This window comes from Sciurus carolinensis, chromosome 8 (genome assembly GCF_902686445.1).
Source record: "Sciurus carolinensis chromosome 8, mSciCar1.2, whole genome shotgun sequence".
NCBI classification, from domain to species: Eukaryota; Metazoa; Chordata; class Mammalia; order Rodentia; family Sciuridae; genus Sciurus; species Sciurus carolinensis.
In genome coordinates, this window is record NC_062220.1 from 25,986,616 (window position 1) to 26,008,269 (window position 21,654).

At 39.0% G+C, this 21,654-nt stretch overlaps 1 protein-coding gene across 1 annotated transcript in view; it reads right to left on the reverse strand.

Annotated features, from left to right (window-relative positions):
- The window catches only part of Snd1 (staphylococcal nuclease and tudor domain containing 1), a 415,000-nt gene that overhangs the window by 351,426 nt on the left and 41,920 nt on the right, over positions 1 to 21,654 (reverse strand). Inside the window, exons 3-9 of the mRNA XM_047560726.1 lie at positions 19,999 to 20,119; positions 17,171 to 17,249; positions 14,790 to 14,950; positions 13,982 to 14,073; positions 12,979 to 13,137; positions 11,621 to 11,727; positions 9,041 to 9,131 (exon numbers count right to left, since the gene is read on the reverse strand). Of these exons, the coding sequence (XP_047416682.1) occupies positions 9,041 to 9,131; positions 11,621 to 11,727; positions 12,979 to 13,137; positions 13,982 to 14,073; positions 14,790 to 14,950; positions 17,171 to 17,249; positions 19,999 to 20,119 (810 nt within the window). The remainder of the gene's footprint in view (positions 1 to 9,040; positions 9,132 to 11,620; positions 11,728 to 12,978; positions 13,138 to 13,981; positions 14,074 to 14,789; positions 14,951 to 17,170; positions 17,250 to 19,998; positions 20,120 to 21,654) is intronic.

Here is a 21,654-nt window from a genome sequence, read left to right on the forward strand (position 1 = left end):
CTGTCCAGGTCATAAAAAACAAGGAAAGACACTGTCATATCTAAGAGGAGTCTAAGGAAATACGACAATTAAAAGCAATGTGCTATCTTGGAAGAGAAAAAAGATACTAGGGGGAAAAAAATCAAGAAAACCTAATAAAGGCAGACCTCTCATTAATAGCAACATAGCATACAACAAATGTACCACACTCATGTAAGACAGTAGGGGATACTAGGTTGGGAGTACAGGGGTAATCTGACAGAGCTCTCTATACTGTCTGCTGTAAAATTATCATTAAAAAAATTTTAAAGCCAGGTAATTTTTTTAATATCTTCTGGATTGCTAATATAAGCTGCAAACCAAGACCTGAAGCAGAGGCCACTTCTCTAGTCAAATCATCTCCAGAACTTCCTTTCCCCTTGAAAGTCATATGACAAAAGTCAGGGAAATGATTAGTATTTTTTGATTCTCTCCACATTACCATAAGAGAGTATACTAAAGCAGTCTACATAATGTCCAAATATTGAGAAATATTCTTCCTTAAAAATCATATCAGAGAGACATTTCCAATCCACATTGTCCTAGGAATCCTAGCCAGACAGTAACTATTCAAGAAAAAGAAATGAAAGGCATACAAATTGGAAAGAAAGAAATAAAATATCACTGTTCTCACATAATATATATCTAGAAAACCCACAAGTACTGTTAGAATTAATAAACAAATTCACAAAGTGGAAAGATACAAAGCCAACACCCCAAACCAGCTGCATTTCTATATGCTAACAAACAATTCAAATGAGAATCACATTTCCAATCATATCAAAAAGAGCAAAATACTTCAGAATTAACCAAAGAAGTAAAAAAATTGTACTAGAAAAAAATGCTGACAGAAATTAAAGACAACTTATGTAAGTGTAGGCACATTTCATGTTCATGGGTTACAAGACTTAATTTGTCAAGATATCAAAGCAATTGATAGATTTCATGTGATCTTTATCAAAATTCCAAAGACAAATTTTATAGAAAAGGCACCACCCGTCATAAAATTCATATCAAATCTTAAGGGACCACAAATTACCAAAAAAGTCTGAAAAAGAAAGAACAAAGCTGGAGTACACATACTTCCTGATTTCAAAATTTATTGCAAAGCTACAGTAACCAAAACCATAGGGTAAAACAGATGTACAGATCAATGCGATACCGTTCTAAAATAAAGCTAATGGATATATGGTTAAATGATTATTGACAAGGCTGTCAATACCATCAAAGAGGAAAGAACAGTCTTCTCAGCAAATGGTGCTGATAAAACTGGAAATCCATGTGCAGAAGAACAAAGTTGGACCTTTAATAAAAACTGATTCAAAATGAATCCATAACTTTAAATATATAAAACTAAAACTATAAAATTCTTAGAAGAATTCAGAGTAAAACCTTTACAACTTTGCATTTGGTAATGATTTCTTGATTATGACAACAAAGACAGCAGACAACATAACAAAAAAATAGACAAATTAGGTAACATAAAAATTAAAAATTTTGTGCACCAAAAGTACTACTAACAAAATAAAAGCAACTCATAGAATGGAATTATTTCCATTCTAATTTCCAGATTATATATCTGATAACAAATATCCAGAACATATACAGAATTCCTAAAACTCAACGACAACAACAAAAACAATTCAAAAATGAATAAAAGGCTCTGGATTTGATCACAAAAACTAAATGCTGAGCCTGCAGAGAACTTAAATAGACACAGCTCCACAAAAGATTTTCAAATGGTCAATAAGCACAGGAAAAGATGCTCGACACCACTAATCATTAAGGTAAATGCAAATCAAAATTATGAGATACTACCCACCAGGATAGCTACTATCAAAAGAACATGAGCCAGGAGCAGTGGCACCGGCCTGTCGTGTCAAGAACTGAGGAAGCTGAGGCAGGAGGATCACAAGTTTGCCTCAGTAACTTAGCAAGATCCTGTCTCAAAATAAAAAAATAAAAAGGGCTATGGATGAGGCTCAATGGATAAGTACCCCTGGGTTCAATCCCCAGTTTAAAAAAAAAAACCAAAACCCCAAACCAGGTGTGGCGATGCATGCCTGAAGCAGGAGGATCAGAAGTTTGAGGCCACCCTGAGCAACTTAGCAAAACCCTGTTTTCAAAGTAAAAAGGGCTGAGGATGAGGATATGGCTCAGTGGGTAACCATCCCTGGGTTTAATTCCTGGTACCAAAACAAAACACAAAACAGCAACAAAAATCCAGAAAATAACAAACATTGGAGAGGATGTAGAAAAACTAGAACCCCTGCGTAGTGCTGGTAGACAAATGAATGGTACAGTGTAGCAGTTCCTCAAAAACTTAAAAATAAAATTACCAGCAATCCACTTCTTGGTACATACTGAAAAGAAATGAAAATAAGTTACCCATAAGATGCTTATAAACTCAAACTTGTGGCAGCATTGTTCACCATAGTTAAAATGTGGAAACAACCCTGGTATTCATCAACAGATAAGCAGACAAGTTTAAAATGTGTACATAGACTGGAATACTATTCAGCTTTAAAAAAACAAAGAAATTCTGACACTGCTACAACACGAATAAAGTTTGAAGACATATTCTAAAAAAAGTAAGCCGGTCACCAAAAGACACACCACATGATTCTATTTATATGAGTTACTTAGAGCAGTCTAAATCATAGAGATAAAAAGTAGAATGGTGGTTTTGAGGGGCTGATGGAAATGGAAAATGGGGGGAGACAGTTTTGTTTAATTGGTATAGTTTCAGTTTTATAAGATAAAGAGTCATGAAGATGAAATGTCATGCTGGTGATAGCTACACAACAATATGACTATACTTAATATTGCCGAACTGTACATTTAAAAATGATTAGGGTAGTAAATTTTATGTCATGTGAATTTTACAACACAAAAAACTGAGGGAAAAACCTCAGAGACATGATAATGGACTCCATCTAAGCTGTGATACTAAATAACTCATGTACAAGTAGAAGCACAACAAAAAATAATCAGGACAAAAACAGTCAAAGAATAAAATCCACTGCAGTCACAGACAGCTTATATGATCTGCAAAACTGGACTTGGCCACTAATGCCACTCAACTACACAGGGCTCCCGAACAAAAAACCACAAAGGGTAAGCTCTTTGAAGGCAGGAAATACTAACATCTTCGCAAAGCACCTAGTTCAGGGGCTATTTGTTTAAGCTATCACACAGGGACAGAGAGCCAAGCACAAGGCCTCTAACCAGCAGGACAGTAAGAAGACACCTCTTGAGGACATACTTCCACTTCCCCTTCCCCCAACAATGCTATTCAGGTCTGTGAAATCTGCAATGCCCACAGATCCAGCAGCAGGGACAGGGAAGCCAAGCCACGTGCTCAGGGGACCATATGGCTACAAACAGCACAGATCAGCTAAAACGCCACAGGGAAGGCAGGCAGGGAACTGGCAGGCCACGACAGGCACAAAAGTCTCAGGCAGGCTCAGCTAATCGCTGTGAAAGGAACATGCTTTTCTGCTAACCTAGAGAGACAAGGAGAGCCCTCCCTTGCATCTCATTCCTTGAGAAGTAAGACTGCTTAAGCAGACAATGGAAACCAGTCTTTCAAAGGAGAAGATGCTTGTTTCAAATTCCTCAGAGTGAGCCTCTTAAACAACACTATAGTTTTACATCAGTTTCACAAATCAACTAAACAGCCCCAAAGGCACCCAGCTAAAGAAGTCAGAGGGTAGCTTTTGTAGGCATTTCAGATTATTTTAGCTGTGCCCTATACAATTAATTCTTTAAAAAGAGAGTGACCGATGAAGAGAGAACCACAATTTGCTAAGGCCTCCTACTCAGATGATAATCAGAGCAGAATCACTCAGCAAAACTTTGTGGGACTTTTCAACTATGTGGGTGTGTGCCCTGGGTACCAGAGGACTTTATTAGGTTTCCTTAAAAAAGTTATAGGGCACTAACAGACATTTTAAATTATGTAAACATGACTGTAGAACTATAGCTGAGTTCTAGGTTATGAAAAATAATGCAGATCATTTTTTTTTCTTTTTAATTCAGTGTTGATATCCAATGTTGGCAAACTATGGTCCAGTGGCCATCAAGCCCACTGCAGAGACCATATGACCTGCAAAGCCTACAATATTTACTGTGTGTTCTTTTCAGAAAAAAATTGGCTAACCCCTGTTCTATACTATATTAGAAAATTAAAAGTATACACTGAAGAGCTATTTGACAAATATGCTCCAAATCATATCTAACAAAATAAATGCCGCTTACACGGAGATTTACAAAACTCTCTAAATACCAAAAAAAAATTGCCAACTACATGAATATTAACCTATTGGGGGCTGGTTAAATTATAGGGCAGCTTCATAATGGAATATTATGCACCAGTTAAAGAAGAAACCTTAAAGGTTTATTCTGGTTCTTCCCACTAAACATATTTAAATAAAAAGAAAGGGAACTATTTAACCTACCTATTTATCTATCTATATAAGTCCAAGAGGACAAAGATATATAGAATACTGCCACAAAATCCTGGAATCTGCAAAGTAAACAGATGAACTGACTCTACAGATTAACAAAAGCAGAATCCTGAGCCAGTGGTGAGAAAATACTCTCATCAATCTGATTCACACTATCAATTCTCCTTCACTATCCCCAACTTGCCAAAAGGCTCAAACTGTCAAATCAGGCAATGTGGGATTGCAAATGGGGCCAAATACTAGAATTGGTTTTAAATCTCTGTAAGAAGCTGCTGAATTTCAAGGTGTATGCCCTAAATCTATACTTTAGTTCAATGCTTCCAACTCAGTATTTTAATACCTCATTCTAAAAAAAAAAACAAAAACAAAAAACAAAAAACAAAGAAAGAACAAAGGATTATTATCTGAGTAAGCATCCAATAAGAAAAAGAACCAAAAAGTCAAGGCCTGGAGGGACAGAGTATACAGGGAAAACTTCAAGAAAATTAATTCCTAGCACAGTTAGATAATGTGAAATAAGTTTTAGATGTTATTTTTAAGTAATAAAAGGAAAACATTCAGAGAATAAATAAAACTCTTAGAAATTAAAGAACAGAAGAAGAGTTGAAAAATAGAGATAAAAGAAGAACAAAAGAACAGAGAAGGAAAATAAAAGAAAAAAACTGGAACACCAGCCCACAAAGCACAACATTCAAATAATAAATGGGAGTACTAGGAAAAAGGAGAAAAGATAAACTAGATGGAATTCAATGAAAGAGCTGGGGGCAAAAAAGTCCCAAAACAAAAATCTAAACATTGAAGTATAATACACTCACATATAAATAAATAATGCTGTATCATTGAGAAATGTCAGAATGCTAGTATCAAAAAGAATTTGCTAAATCCTTCTACAACAAATCATACAAACAATAAATCATACAAACTAAAGAATCAGAATGGTTTCAGACTCTAAAAAACAAGAACAGATCTTAACTAGATGATGGAACAATAACAATTCTGATGGAAAATAACTTCCAAAATAAAATTCTATACCCAGCTAAATTATCAATAAAGTTTAACTACAGAATGAATATGAAAAGTCTCAGAAAATTTACCTCAAGAACTTCTGCCATAAAGTTAGAGAAAACATATGCCATCAAAATGAAGTAACGGATCATAAAGAAAAATTGAGGGCATCTAACAAGCATAGTTCTAATCAGAGAGTAAGGCAAAGAAACCCCCGCAGGATAATGATGAAGAAATTCAAAGATGTAACAAACTTACAACAGGTAAAAAAAAAAAAAAAGAGGAACCAGACAAAATTAGTGCAGGTCATGTGGCTCTGAGAAAGTATTTTTTAAGGTAAGATTATCAAACTGAATGAATGTCCCAAGAGGATATTTAGAAAGGTAGAGGGTATGAGAATTGAATTAATAGCATGTATTTTAAAATACATGTAAATGTTAAAAAACCAATAACTATGGGGAAAAAAAAGTGTGTAGGAAATGAAAATTACATTTAAAAGCTATATAGATATAGCTCTGTGGTGATTAGCATTTACAAAGTAAATACTGAATATTAATTTAACCAAAGTTATGACATAATCACATATGAAGGATGGGGAAGAGCATGTGTGCACCCATGTATGTATGCATGTTTGAGTGAGAAAATTACATCCATTTTCACTTGCGGAATAAAGGAGAAAGGTTTCACCTAAAACCAAAAATTTTTTAAAATAACATGCATTTTATTCCCAGTTATTAATTAGTAAAGTATTGAAAGTGCCTCAAGGAAGACACAAATTGGACTAGCACATTTGTTAATAATCCTACAAAAAGTTTACATTTTTTCTGTATTAAAAGTAAAGCATTTGTCAGGTGCGGTGGCGCACACCTGTAATCCCAGCGGCTCAGGAGGCTGAGACAGAAGATCTCCAGTTCGAAGCCAGCCTCAGCAACAGCAAAGCACTAAGCAACTCAGTGAGACCCTGTCTGTAAATAAAATACAAAATAGGGCTGGGATGTGGCTCAGTGGTTAAGTGCCCCTAAGTTCAATCCATGATACCCATTTCCCCCACCCCCACCCCAAAAAGTAAGCATTTATAAAAGTAAAATGTATATACAAAAAGAGTATCGATCAGTACTACTCAGAGGGGCTGCCAGTGTGCAATGAGTTATGGAACTTGTACCACAACATTATTTAACTACATATATCAGTAAGGGCACTACTGATATGTTTTATAGCAAGTCTTTCCCTTTTTTCAATTTTATTTGGGGGGTGGGGGCAGTGTTTACTGGGGATCAAACCCAGGACCTGAAGCATGTAGGACCACACTGAGCTGTATTCCCAGCTGCAAGTTTTTCTTGACAAAGGAAATAGTGCCTGGACTTACATTCTATCTCAAGATCCTCATGTCATAATGAGGCACTCTAAGTAAAGAATGGCATATCAGGGATCATCAAACTTTATGTAAATGGCCATTAGCAAATATTTCATGTTTTGCAAGCTAAAACTCAGGAGTTTTCAACAACTCCATAACAATTACAGAATTCTGCCATTGTATCATGAAAATAACCACAGACAAAACTTAAACAAATACAGATGGCTATGCTCCAATTTATTCATAACACTGAAATTTAATTTTGAAAATTTTTCATAAGTCCCCAAAAAAATGTTTGTTTTTTTTTTCTCCTGTGTAAAATCCACAGGTCATACAAACAAGTGCAGAGCCAAATTTGTCCTATGGACCATAGGTCTTCCAATTTTTAGATAAGACAGTATGATCAAGTCTGTTTAAAAAAAAGCTACATTTACAGTATTTTAGGTAATTTGAGTATTTTGCTTACCCTCTTTATGTAATTTTCCTGTTTCCAAAACAAAAATAATGCTTAAAATTTTTAAAAACTCAGTAAATCTCCTGCCCCACCCTCCACCAGAAGCCCTCTACCAATGCGCCACACCTCCAGCCCCTTTTACCTTTTATTTGAGACAGTGTCTCCCTAAGTTGCCAAGGCTGGTCTTAAATTTGTGATCCTTCTACCTCAGCCTCCCAAGTTTTGGGGATCGTAGGCGTGTGTCACCACACACCCCAGGATTTTAGAGGAGAAGAAATGCTCCTACAGCCATTTCTCCCTTTTCTAGTTGATAGTAGGTCATATTTAAGACAAATGATACAGCTATCATCCCAATCATCCAATCCTTTGAATTTCTTTCTTCTGCAATCTCTTAGTTCCCCAACCAGCAAAAGCCCAACACTCATCTTCTGGGTTTTTCTACACACTGAGTATCAGCCGAGGACATGCTGGAAGAGACAGGGCAAGGTTATGGGACTCTCCCAAGCCTCATAGATATCACTAATGTCAAACACCCTCAAATAATAGTAAAACTGAAGGTCTGCCTCCCTCGTTCAGTGAATGGTCATCCTTTGATTCAGTAGTCACATTTTAACTTCTAGAAAACACAGGCACAACTAAGTGAGTTCCAAGTAGGGAGAGCAATCCATGTCCAATTCTGCACACTAGAACATTCCTCACACAGAAAGGAAGCAGAGTTCTTCTGGTCTACATCAAGACCTGGAAGATGCACAGGGGAGTATTCCACCAGGGACAACTCCCACTCAGGTCTACTACAGGGGGTGATTATGGCTAACCTAACAGCTACTTAGCACCTACTAAAAGAAGGAAAGAGGACACTAGAGCACTCTGTGACCTATTACTTTGGGCACCATAAAAAAGAGAGTGAAATAATTTAGCCAGTTCTTCTACGACTTTGCTAAAATTTTAGCATTCCAAGATAGTTTCAGAATTTTTCAGGCTGACAGTGCCACCTAGTGGCTGTCCATCCTAAATTGATAGTTAACGGATGAGAGAAGGCCACTTTGTCCAAGAATATGCATATAACCACTTTTTGCCTATAAATAGACAAAATTTCCACTAACTTTTGTCAAAAGAAAAAATAAGATGCAAAACATTACAGCAGTCTGGGAAGGCACAGAAAACAGATCTACCAATCAAGTTACCAAAACCTGCAACCAAAAAAACACCATTTTTATAGCACCATTGATATAACCATTTAATGCATTTGTTAATAGTTTCAGTTCCCATCAAAGTAATCCATTCCAAGACATATCAGTGAAGGAGAATTCTCAAGGGGCAGGGGCACACACACAAGAGTTACCAAACAGAACAAAGGGAAACATGAGGGTATGTATACTCGGACACAATAAATCTGAGAGAACACCATTTGCTAACTATATAAAAAGAATCCTTAAAATATGAGAAGTATTCACGCTAGCAGTGTCTGCAAGTTTAACCTGTGAATTTATGGTGACGTTATACTAATTTACAGTGAGAAATGTAAATATTCTTATCATCTCTAAGTCCCTGAAACACACACACAGGCTTGCCTTGAAATATTCAAGAACACACACACAAACACACACACACACACACACACACACACACGCTTGCCTTTAAATATTCAAGAACTACACCATTTCTAATTGTTCAAATCCTCGTATTATCACTCGCCTGGCCATGTCCATTATGCATATCAACATGCTGAGAATGACTCACCTTGGCAACAAACTGCTTGTCCTTTTGATCCAAATTAGCAGTGGGAGCTACGTAGTCTCTCCATATTCTCAGCCTGCGCTCCTTGGCAAACCTGGCAACAAAAGAGTGATGCAAGATCAGCCAACCAGACCAAGACCATTCCATCTGAATCCATCACCATCATGGAAGCAGTTAGTGCAAACTCCTACCCTATCCTACAGATATATAAATCTCCAGTCAAATCAGAATGAAGAGTGAACAGCAAATGGAAATATCCAAAATTTACAGCAAATGGAAAAATCCAAGATACCTATATACATAAACTCAGAGTGGGTAGACTGATCAAGGTGTGCAACTGTTTGAGCGTAGACATCACAAGTCCATCTTGATAATAAACTCTGATTTATCCAGTATCTTCCGAGTGGCTACTACCACAGGTAGGGTGACAAACAAAGATCAATTGGTCTCTTAAATGTGAAGAACACACACAAACATCTAAACAAACAAATGTATACTTTTTAAAGAATCACAGATATGCTCAATTGCCATTTGAAATACAAAAAGGTTATCAACTATTAAAAAAGGTTATCAGGGGGCTGCGGTTGTAGCTCAGTGGTAGAGCGCTTGCCTAATGTGGGAGGCACTGGGTTCAAGCCTAAGCACCACATAAAAATAAACAAATAAAATGAAGGTATCGTGTTCATCTACAACTTAAAAAAAAAAATTTTTAAATAAATAAATAAATAAAGGTTATCAGTTACCAAATCCTATGTTGAAAAACATAACCATCACCATAGTCCATCTAAAGAATAACTGGAAAATGAACAAAATCCCTATAGAAGTTCCTTGGTAGAGTTTTAAAAAACCATGTTGCCAGAAATTCATTTTCAAGTACTAAGCCCAGTAGATATTTTCTGAGTCAGACTAAGAATGGAAAATTGAATATGTGTAAAGATTGGGGAGAAGAAAAAAAAAAAAAAATCAATGAACAGCTGTCTTAAACTATTTAAAAATGAGTGAATGCATGTGCAGTGGAAAGGAACTATTATTTCTGAAAACAGTATTGCAGCCTTTTTTTTAAACAAGCACTAAAATGAGAAAATGACAAAGCAGGATGTACCAGTTGTAAAATACATAAAGTACTTCCATAGAGAGGATGTAATTTTACCAACAAGGCATGTAGCTCAAATATAGCATGCAAAACAGCAGGCAAGTAATCACATATTGAGATATGATTTGCATTCCCTGCATTCCCTGAACTAAGCTTGTTTTATAATGATGAGTACTCTCCAAAAAAATCCATAAAATTTTCTACAGATGTTATGAAACATGTAGATATTACTTTAATTGTACTCACTTTCTTCAAAGAGAATGCAAAAAAATATATATATATCAACCAAAAGAATGATTTAGAATAGTAATGGACTTTTAACACTTTTCTGAACACACACACACACACACACACACACACACACAAAGAAGAAGAAATTAACCTCACAGAATAATCAGTATCCGGAACACTGTACTCAACAAAGTTATTACATGTTTATAATGTAATTATGGAACAACAAAAAAAAACAAAAAATTTTCAGCAATCGCTGCTCTTTTTTTCACCGAATAAGTGAAACGTGCATTTCTCAGACATGCCATATCAATGGGCCATATTAAAATCTATGTTTATAAAAACTTGAGAATATTTCTGCTAACACGTACAAAAGGATATGGAGAATCTAAGAAAAGAAACAAATACTATAGCTATTTTTCTGTTGTACATTACTTAGGTGTAGGTCTCAAGATCATTATCATTTTAAGATTCTGAAATAAGCAAAACAACAAGCCTCGAGAGTAGACCATTGTCATTGACTATTTGCTGTCTTCTGATCATATGCATGCTAGGAAGTGGAGATTCAACTTTTCCTATTATTTCCATTTATATACTCTTGGTACTTTGCTTTTATTGTCTTCTGTCTACCCCATTAAATGAAGAAGTTCACCTAAACATCCAGAAATACTTGACCCGGACACTTGAAATAGCCAATGTTTGGATTTTCTACAGTCAGTTTTCTGGAAATAAATGATTTCTTCTTTAATCATAAGGCACCAAGTCAGAAACAAGAAAGTAGCACCTCAAAATTGCATTAGCACTTATGATAAAACATACTTATAAGGAAATTAGGGCATCCTTTAGGACCCACAGCCTCAACCTTTCCATCATAGGCCTGCTCCAGCCTACCTGTTTAAGAGTAACTAATAAGCAATTTTATTGTCCTGAAATAAGATGAGTTATTTTACCCCAATGTGCCCAAAATCCAGAAATGAAGATATGGACTTGGAAAAAAACTGAACTGAAAAATGTTTAAAAAGTAAATCACATAAAGAATAATGTCTCAGTGAAAAATCTGAGCCCTTACTACCCAGCATTGAATTAAACCAAACCTAAAGACTAATACTTAAGTCATTCCTCTGTATGATATCGTAGCTTCTTTTGTAATTTCCCAAACCTTAATTAAAATAAGAAACAGCAACACAGATGGGTCAGAGAAGATGGCTAGATTCCTTTGCTTAGGCTCCTTGGCTAGAAGGTTTCCCTCCAGACCTTACCTCTCGGCTGCCCTCAGTTTTTCTGCACCCCGGGTGTAAACTGCAATCGACCAGTCCACACATCGTGCAAAACCTTCCTTCAGGAGGAGTTCAGTGATGTTGCCGTTCTGAGAAACAAGGAGCATGAGATTAGAAGCATGGATTAGATTCTGGAGCAAAAGAATCCATTTCTCTAGATTTCAAACACAATAAACATGGCCATAATCTACTTTAAAAAAAAAGGAAAAAAAAGTTTCTCTCATTAGGAAACCACCTCTAAGAAATAAAAAGAAACCATCTCTAAAATGGGAGACACCACTCTGAGACTCCTCTCAACAGCCTTGATTTCGTATCTGAACAACACCTCTCACTTAATAGGAGTAGGATAAATGTTAGTGGCATTGAATGAAATTGACATTTCTATAGCTCTACTTGGGGGAGAGGAGGATGTTAATCTTTAGTAGAATTTCACCTACTCTTTCCTTCCCTAAGATCAGTACTTCTTCCTCTTTCCATAAGCACAGTTTCAAGAATAGGCTGGGTAAGAGAATGGCCTAAGCTACATCTTGCTCAGTGAATTACAACCTATTCTACTGTGACACAGAGCCATCTGGCAGGGCATGGTCAGACACTCAGCACTCCAGAAGAAACAGACGTGGCCTTGGCACACTCCAAATCAAGCCTCCCAGGCTTCTGAAAGTGCTATCATGGAAGAATTATCTAACCAAAAATGTAACAGTAGTTTAGCTGTATTACACATAGGTTACAATAATGAAAACTGGCTTAGTTGTCAAAAAACAAGGTCATTTTGTGTCCAAGAACAACCTAACTACCACAGTAAACAACAGGGTAAAATTCTCATAAATAAGAACTACAAGAAGAGTGGGACCTAGTTTCTGCTCAGAGTGAAGAAGTAACTGGATAAGGCCTGAAATACAGAAAATAATTGTTCCATACATTAGTTTCCTCATCACTGATCTACCAATACTCATCTGATTTTTCGACCTACAAATGCCTCACCAACCCTACTCTACTCTGTCAGTTACACTTTTACCGATGTGGCCATCTCCAGCATTTCCAATTGGCAACCTTCAGCATCAAACACTTGGGAAAGTAAGTGATGAAGTCCTCTTCCCCTTATGAACTCAGCAACATTTGACATTAACTTCCTAAGGGTAGGAAGTTGCCCAGATCTGTCCAATTCTATAAGACAAATGATATCTGCCTAAAAAATACCTCAAAATCATTAGATAGTAATCCTTCCAAGATATTTAAATGGATGTTAAACAGAGTGAAAGATGACAGAGGCAAACTGCAGCTCTTCAAAGCCCAAGTACATCCCTAGTCTGTCGTGACCCAGGCTGCATATGCACACTCACTGGATGAAGGATGGTACCCAGAACATTCTGGTTGTGGCAGCTCTCCAGGATGATCTGAACATCTCTCTGAAGCAGTCGCGACTCAGTAAAAAATTTGGCTTCTGCAGCAAAAGGCTCCGGTGTTTCACTGCCATCTGCTTCCCGACGAAAAGTTGGGCACTGTAGGAGAATAAGGCAGGAAAGGAAGGCAGCTCAGTGAGAGCTAGCTCTCCCACCCTACCCAAGCCTTCTGCACACCCAACCTGCCATGGGCCATGCTCAGGAAGGCCTCCACCAACTCTTCTAACCCTTCTGAAAACACACTGTAAAACGGACTGGGAATATCATCCTCTCATATTTCTGGGTAAAGACAAATAAAACTCACATAGGAAAAATCACTGAATTACAGTTGAAAATAGACCTGTGTCAAGAGAAGATCTGCCAGGACCTAGCTTTTAATCCCCAATCTTTAAAAAATTCCAATGGGATCCAGGTGCAGTGGCGTACACCTGTAATCCCAGCAACTCAGGAGGTTGAGACAGGAGCATCACAAGTTCGAGACCAGTCTCAGTAACTTAGTGAGATCCTCAGCAATCCTGTCTCAAAAAAAAAAAAAAAAAAAAAGAACTGGTGACATAGCGTGGAAAAGCACCCCTGGGTTCAATCCCCAGTACCAAAAATAAAAACTGGAAAATCCAGAAAGGGACTTAATATAAGCCATATTCAGCAACACTTGAGAGTCACTCATCCCTAATCTTCTAGGCTTATATCCTCAACAACCTTCCATTTCAAATAGACCCAGAATGCTTTCAAATATTAAAAAAAAAAAAAAAAAAAAAAAAACTGATCCAATTGGAAACGTTGTACTACAACATTTAAACCAAAATAAGTATAAAAGAACTCTGGTTAATGGATACACCAAGAAGGAAACAGAGATCCAAAGCCTCCAGGTAGAGAAATCTACCTAACACTGAACACTTCTACAAATCCCATACCCACCGTGTAGCCCAGTATATGGTCTGACCTTGATTCCAGACAGCATGACGGTAACCAGGTAGTAATCTGGGAGGAGCAGGGCCCTGACCACACTGCCATCCCGCACATGCTCGATGATAGCTGCATGACAGAATAAACAACTTACGTCATTAGAAAAGTCGTGAGGGGATAAACAATGCCCAATCAAACTGCACCTAACCTGGTAACTCTCCCCTGGACCCTGAGAAAGCCTCCCTCTGAGAAGTGAGGACACACTGGCAGATCGTGAGGGTTCACAAGAACCAGTCCAGAGAAAACAGTCAAGACCTGCTTCTGTCTTCTGAACCTTCTAGGACCTCATCACTCACACCAAAGCTTTGTTATCCAAAATCTAGGTTGCTCACCACAGACCAGGTGCCAGAAAAAACAGTAACTCGGGATTGGTAATACTTTTATTTTACTTAACCTGTAGTTAACAAGGTCTCAAAGTGGAACCAAAAACTACATAGCATATAAACATATATATGGACTACATGTTTCTATCTCCAAGTAGCAGGGGTAGTATTTAAGTACCTTCTTTTAGAGACAGAAAGATCCACAATGTGTAAAATACCAACAACTTCCTACCTGTCAATGGCAAAGAACTAGGCTCTGAGAAATACACCTGATGTAACCTGCATGAACAGAATTCAAACTCCCTTCCAAAATGCCATGGTATCATTTTACCCTTAAGGATTTCTCCTGGATACTAAATAAGCAGAAGAAAGACTCACTAGAGCCTATAAATCTCAAGAAGCAAAGAGAGCAAATAGAAAGAAATCACCCTGAGTCATAGCTGCCTCTTCCTGCCCGCCTACCATTGACAGGCTTCTGGTGGTGTGAGTCCACAAAGTGCCTTGGGTTCTCGATGGTATACTTCAGGTCCCGGATGGTGTGTGAACCGTTCCCCTCACTCCACATCCCTTTCTTCGCTGCCTTTGCTTGTTCCTCACATTCTGAAAGCCGGCTCTGCTCAGGGCTGGGATGTAAAGAACAAAAAAGCTTGGTTATTGAGTTCACAAAGAGAAACCTACAGCTCTTAGTCACTAGGTTTTTTTAGCATGTTCTTCCCTGGAAGAAACCGAAGCATTTATTTAAGACCTATGACTTAAGACACAAGCCTATAACCAGAAAATCAACATAAGTACAATTTCTAGATTCCAAACTTGTTCCTTCAAACAGATTAGGATCTAAGAACATGTAATGAGATGACCCAAAGAACACACTCTGAGTACTGCCACCACGGGTGAGTTAAAGACAGCAAGCCAGTGGCTCAGAGGGGAGCCACTCCAAGGGATACAGCTTCATTTAACCATCCCAGATTCAGGAACTAGAATCCAGGCACAGCGCAGCAGGACACAGTGCAGGGAAGGTGATTAAGAACTGCCCTCACTCTCAGTCCACAAAACAAGGCTGTGGCACGTACAGCAAACATTGCCCTAAACACAAAATGCTGCCCAAAGCTATTTAACCATTCAATAAGACCAGCTAGGCAAAAGATGGTTTGAAAATAAAGCCTCCTCCCTATTCAGGCAGAAAACCAAACTAGATACTAGAGCAGCCAAAACTTAGACAGACCAAAGCAAGTTAAAAAAAAAAAAAAAAAAAAAAAAAAGTGGGAACTAGAAACAGCTCTTCTCTCTCATATCTGAGCTAAAGTTAGGGAGGAATGAACTGCAAGGGCTTTGTACAATCTCAGACAACTGGTACCATCAATGGTTATACACATAAACAGAATCTCCTCCTACCTTGATCAGTAGGGACTGCTAAGCAGGAATGACCCGCCATTGCTCAAGCCAAAAGTCTTTAGTACCTCTCTTCCTTACCCCTACCCAAAAGGCAATCACATCCTCAGAGATCCAAAATCACAGCCAGAATTAGACAGAAAATGTAGCAAGTGAGATAAAAGCAAACACAAAAACTGAGAAAAGGAGACTTTGTGTTTAGAGGAATTAGTACTCTAGTGGAGATTCTTTGTTAAGATGCTACAAAACTGTAGTGGGATTTTTTTTTTTTTTTTTTTTTATTACACATTCCGGTTGCAAACTGAATTCCCCAAAAAACATTGCAACAGTAATCATGCCAGTAATTGTCCTTAAGTTAGAACTGAGGCATGTTTTCAAAAACACCACCTAAAACAAATATCTTAATTTAACAAATTCCCACATGTATACACACCAATTATGGAGTCCAGCAAATGTCTCCTTGCAATCAAGGAAGGCTCACAGGTGAATGACCCAGCCCCAAAGTCTAAGAGGCCTTTGCTCAATCTCCTCTTCAGTACACCCCATGCAAATATTTATCCAAAGTCTTTTCTTCAGCTACTATAGTCATGTAACACTGGAAGGACTTAATGATTTAAAAAGCATGTTTACAGACTTCAAATTACCGATGTAGCATATCACTTTTCAGAGACAAAAGTGTTAATGAAAGCCAGCTGCAATCTATCCTTCTGAGAGCTAACGCTAGTGAACTTAAGCATGATGCATGTACTGCAAACCTTACACACCTAACATTCCCTTCTAACAAGTTCACATTGCCATTAGTTAAACGAATATGTTTTTACCTACTATTAAGTACCTAAAGATTCACAGACCAAACAGACTTAAAAGGCTCTGGAGAGCCAGAAATTTTTCGTAACCCTCAAAACAGAACAACTGTGCCTTGTCAGTTTCCTCAGATTTTGCTTTCAATACTATTTATTCACCCAGCTTTACTTTTCACTGCACCATTTCTTGAACTCAATATGACATCCTATATCTGTTTATTGTCTGTCCCTTCATCAGAATGCTAGCAGAGCCTAAGTCTGTTCACTGCTATATTCTCAGTGCTAAGAACACAGCCTGGCACATAGTAAGTGCGCAGTAAATATCTGGGTCTGGATGGATGCAAAAATTCTCTGGAACTGAATATCGACAGTCTAAGAACTATTGACTCATGAATATGAAGAACAGAACTACCTAGTCTCAAAGCCTGTTTTTTAAAGAGGTACACACATCAAACACCATTAATGAATGTTTAATGATCTCCTGGTTCAAAATAAGCCATGGGCAAGAATATCTTGGACAGCCCCTAAGATTATCCATTTTATATAAGGAAACAGGAACAAAAATATAGCCAATCCAATTAAGAGTTGACCACCCTATCTCCTCTGACATCTTGAGAAGGACAAAGGAACAGACAAGTGCTGGATACTTACTTATTAGCTCGCATGCCTTCTCTCCGGGTGGCCAAGCCCTCTGCAACCAGTGACTCTGCAATGTTTTCCCCATTAGTATCTGAGGAGGAAAACAAAAAAATTAAACAAGAAAACAAAAAGACTCAAACCTGCCTCCACTAGCAACACAGCTCCAGTAGACGGATCACTTTCACACTCAGTTCTTCAAGGAGTGACACTGCCAGAGAACCAGACCCGTGGTGCGGCACTGGGTTCCTCGCAAGACCTCATCTCCCAAAACGTCTACTCTCGGGCCCAGAGACTGATCCATCTTCTCAGAACTTTGTTTCTAATTTTCTAGTGTAACTCCCAGGTCAAAGCCAATCTCAGGAACCACGGGAGACTGACAAGAAAGCAAGACGCCCATGGCAGACTGCTCGGAAGAGCACGAAGCAGTGACCAAAGGAAAATAGCGAAAGATGAACACGGACCTGCTGCTCAGCAGCTTAGACAAGATCTCTCCGATCTAATTTATTCACCCCAAGAGTGGGGACAGCACTTGCCTCCATGGGTTCTTGTGAGAATTAAATAATGTATGTAAGTCACCAGATACAGAGCTGAGTACATGGCAGGAAGAAAAGGCCCCCTCATCTTGGACGACGGAGAAAGACATCCATTTAGGGTTGTGGATCACTTCACACCTCAAAGTCTAATTCCTCTCCACAATGTCCCACTCCCAGAGGACACCAAGACAAACTATGGTACTTGAGAAAGAAAGTGTCTTGCTCTCATAGAGATACGCAGAAGACAGTGGCTTAGATTTCTAATCTCACACAGCAGCCGTCAGAACAGACAAGAAAAATGAAGTTAAACATAAAACTCAACCGGATGAGGTTCTATTCAAGCACTTGAAACATTAATTGCATTTCCATACTACTGAAAAAGCTTTTAGGCTGGGAATATTCTCTTAAATCTTTGCTTGTCAGCTGAAACGATAAAGAGACATCTAGGAGGGAATCACCACATAAAAATCTTTAATATAGCAAAGAACATGCTCCTAGATAAACTGAAACACAGCAGTCAAGCTTATAGGTAATGTCAGAATAAAATTCTGCTTAAAATTTATATTCAGTACACTACACATCGACTTCCATAAACAGTAACAAGTACACCTGCCCCCACAAGCCCGACCTGAATGCCTCACCATTAGAAGGCAGAAAAGTCTGCAGAAGCAAACTGTAAGTCTCTTTCCCCAACAAAGTCGAGGGGAATGATATTTATATGAAGAACACTCAAGTCTGAGGCTCAGGATGGATCATCTGTTCTTTCCATGGAAGTTAGCGCTGATTCCAGACACACACCTAACTAATATTAGTAAAGATCACGTTGGTTCCTTAAAAGTAACAGGAGTTCCAAGAGTGAAAAGTCAAAAGGAAGGATCCAACAATTAGGGAAAGGGTGAACACTGAGATACCAAGAGGTCAGGGGGTAGAAAGAATGAAGCCCAGGTACAAACAAGGTGAGTGTTCACAAAAACAGCCAATCGACAATGCACCCAACAGCTCTCCCATGTTTTCTTGGCACAGACCACTCAGAAATGGCCCACTTCTAAAGAGTTCAGTTCCAAATGCTCCTTCAAAAATGAGAAAAATATATTCCCCTAGGCTGACCCCTCAAAGGAGGCAACAAAATGTGGGTACACAGGGAACCAAAGCAGAAATCTGCAAACCATAAACCTCACTCTTGCCCAGTTACTTTTCAAATTAAGATTCTGATCAAGTCACAATTAGGGGATAGTATTCAGATCAAATAGATGACTATGTTGTCTTCAAAAGTCAGAAAACTGATCATCTCTTTTTCTAGTAAGTTCTACACTAACCTCAAATTCTACCATTTTTCCCCCAACCCTAAGAGAGAAGGAAACTGAACAAGACGACTCCAAGGTCATTCCCAACTCACTTCTCCAATACCTCTACAATTATAATCAGTCTTAACAGGATGTTATTAGTCTCGCCACTCAACTTGGCTTGTTTAACTCCAGCTCTGACTACACAAGTCAAATAGATGATCTAAGATAGTCAAACTACATGAACTATTAGGGTTGCTTTTTTTAAAAGGATCACAGGAAATTTTTTTTTAAATGTTCTCTCAAACTGCTCATGTTCATCATACTGCTTTATATATTTTATCAATTCTTTCAATGTCTTTTATCTGTTCAAACTCCATTCCCCAGTTTTACTCTGCCTCCACCCAAGTCAAGAAAACCATAACACCTCACACCCTATGAGCCACCTAGCTCAGCTAAACAGGGGCATGCACACATATTTACTGAGAATACACACCATGCCAGAGGTAGCACTTTACATATACCATCTTTTTAAACTTTATATATACTATATTTTTAAAGCCTGTGTTTTTTCAATTCTTACAATAACATGTGGCCAGGGGGAAAAAAATGACAAGACCTGAACAGATCTTCCTTTCCTAAAGAGTCCCCAGGAAGAGAAGAAAAGCCACAAGATAAAGGAAACAGAGGATGCAACATAGGAAATCTATGGGAATTCAATTAGCACTCTGACCTAGAAGCACAGAGCCACCAAGTTCCACAGGCTGGTGGCCTAAAAGGAGGGAGAATGCTGCACTGTTCCACATCCGCCTCAAACCACACCAAGAAAGCAACACAGAAGCAAACGAGGAGCAGGACTGCGGGGTCGTGTCTGTGCGCCGATGTGCCACGTGCCCACTACCTGACACGCTTCCAATGCCACCTACAGCCAACTCCTCAGGCTACCTTCAGTGGACTGCCACCACATGAAACCCCCCTCAGAGGAATTTTACACTCCATGAGTCCGCTCCTCCTTGCCGCTCACCTTTGCCAAGGTAGATCATGCCATACTCTCGCCCCTGGGGAGTCTTGTTTTCTATCGTGAAACAGACTTCCTTCCCAATCAGCTTCTTGCGAAGGAACTCTCGAGCAGGAAATGCCCAGGGCTGAAAGACAAAACAAAGGTGTCACAGGAGAACTGCCCATTCCAGGCCCCAATCAGCATTCAACAACCTCATGCCAGAACCACCTGAGTACCTACACGTCTGCCCCTGCACTAAGGGAGGACAAGAAAACGAAATGCACACAATGCAGATTACGCACTTAGGGCCTCCAACAAAAGGAAGGTCTAGCAATTGGTTAACAAACCCTAAACACAGGTCTCAGAGCTTTCCAGACACCGGCAATAGCGCGCTCCCCAACACTGCCGGCTCAGTTACAGCTTACTTCCTGGATAATATTTGCCGACACTTTTAGCACTTGCCACGTGCCAGCCACTACTCTAACTGCTTTCTACATACCAATCCACTCCCTGAAATGGGCAGCCCAGGCTCCAGGAGCTCCCTAGACAGAGGGGCATCATAAATAACAACTACCACCTCCATCTGTTCACCTCTTTCCAATTTACAAAGCACTTTCCCCAAAACCAGTCTGAGGCACTGCTAGAGGAACATGAGGGTTTAGTGCTATTTTTTCAGAGTGAGTTCACCACTCACCAAAGAGCCTTATTTATGTCATTTCTGCCACCTTTTAAACGACAGCAGCACAGTTGAGAGGGCAGTTTCCCCCAGACATCTCCTCTTCTATCCTGCTCCAGTCTGAAGCCTTTGCAATCCAAGATTCTTAGAAGGACACCAGTAACAGCTCTGAGGAGGATCAGCCTGATGGTGGCATTCTTCCCTCTCACTCACTCACAACACAGACACAAGGTGGGAGCCACACATCCCCACACAGCGTTGTCTCCAGGCCACCAAGAAAATAAGAAAATCGACTGAGCACAAGGGTGCACACCTATAATCCCACCAACTTGGGAGGCTGAGACAGCAGGATCACAAGTTCAAAGACAACCTCAGTTAACTTAGTGAGGCCATCTAAAAATTTTAAAAATAAAAAAGGAGTGCAGTCCAGTGGTCCCCTCAAATCAATCCCTAGTACCAAGGTTTGGTTGGAAGGAAGGAAGGAAGGAAGGAAGGAAGGAAGGAAGGAAGGAAGGAAGGAAGGAAGGAAGGAAGGAATGGATGGATGGGAAAGGAAAGGGAAAGGGAAAGGGAAAGGGAAAGGGAAAGGGAAAGGAAAAGGAAAAGGAAAAAGGAAAAGGAAAAAGGAAAAGGAAAAGGAAGAAAGAAATTGAGCACAGGAAGAGTTTTGCCCCAAGTATGCCCTACCACTCTTAAGATGGTTCAAAAAAGGGAGATGTCTCCTCTGAAACAGCCCTGTCAGGATGGACACTGGCACTCAAATTTACAGTCCAGTCCTAGGTCAGTGCCCCATGTTCCCTTAGAATAGAAACAGGAGGGATGTGCTGACAGTTCCAGGAGCATATGGTCAGTAGGTGCTCATGTCCTGAAAACGCACTAAGGAGAAAAGGGTCTTCCCCTTTTACAATGCAATACGCACACATTCCCTATGACAAACTCTGAAATTCAAGACCTCCAGCTGACATGGGAAGAGCAAAACAGTAAATGAGTGGCCAGAAAAGGAA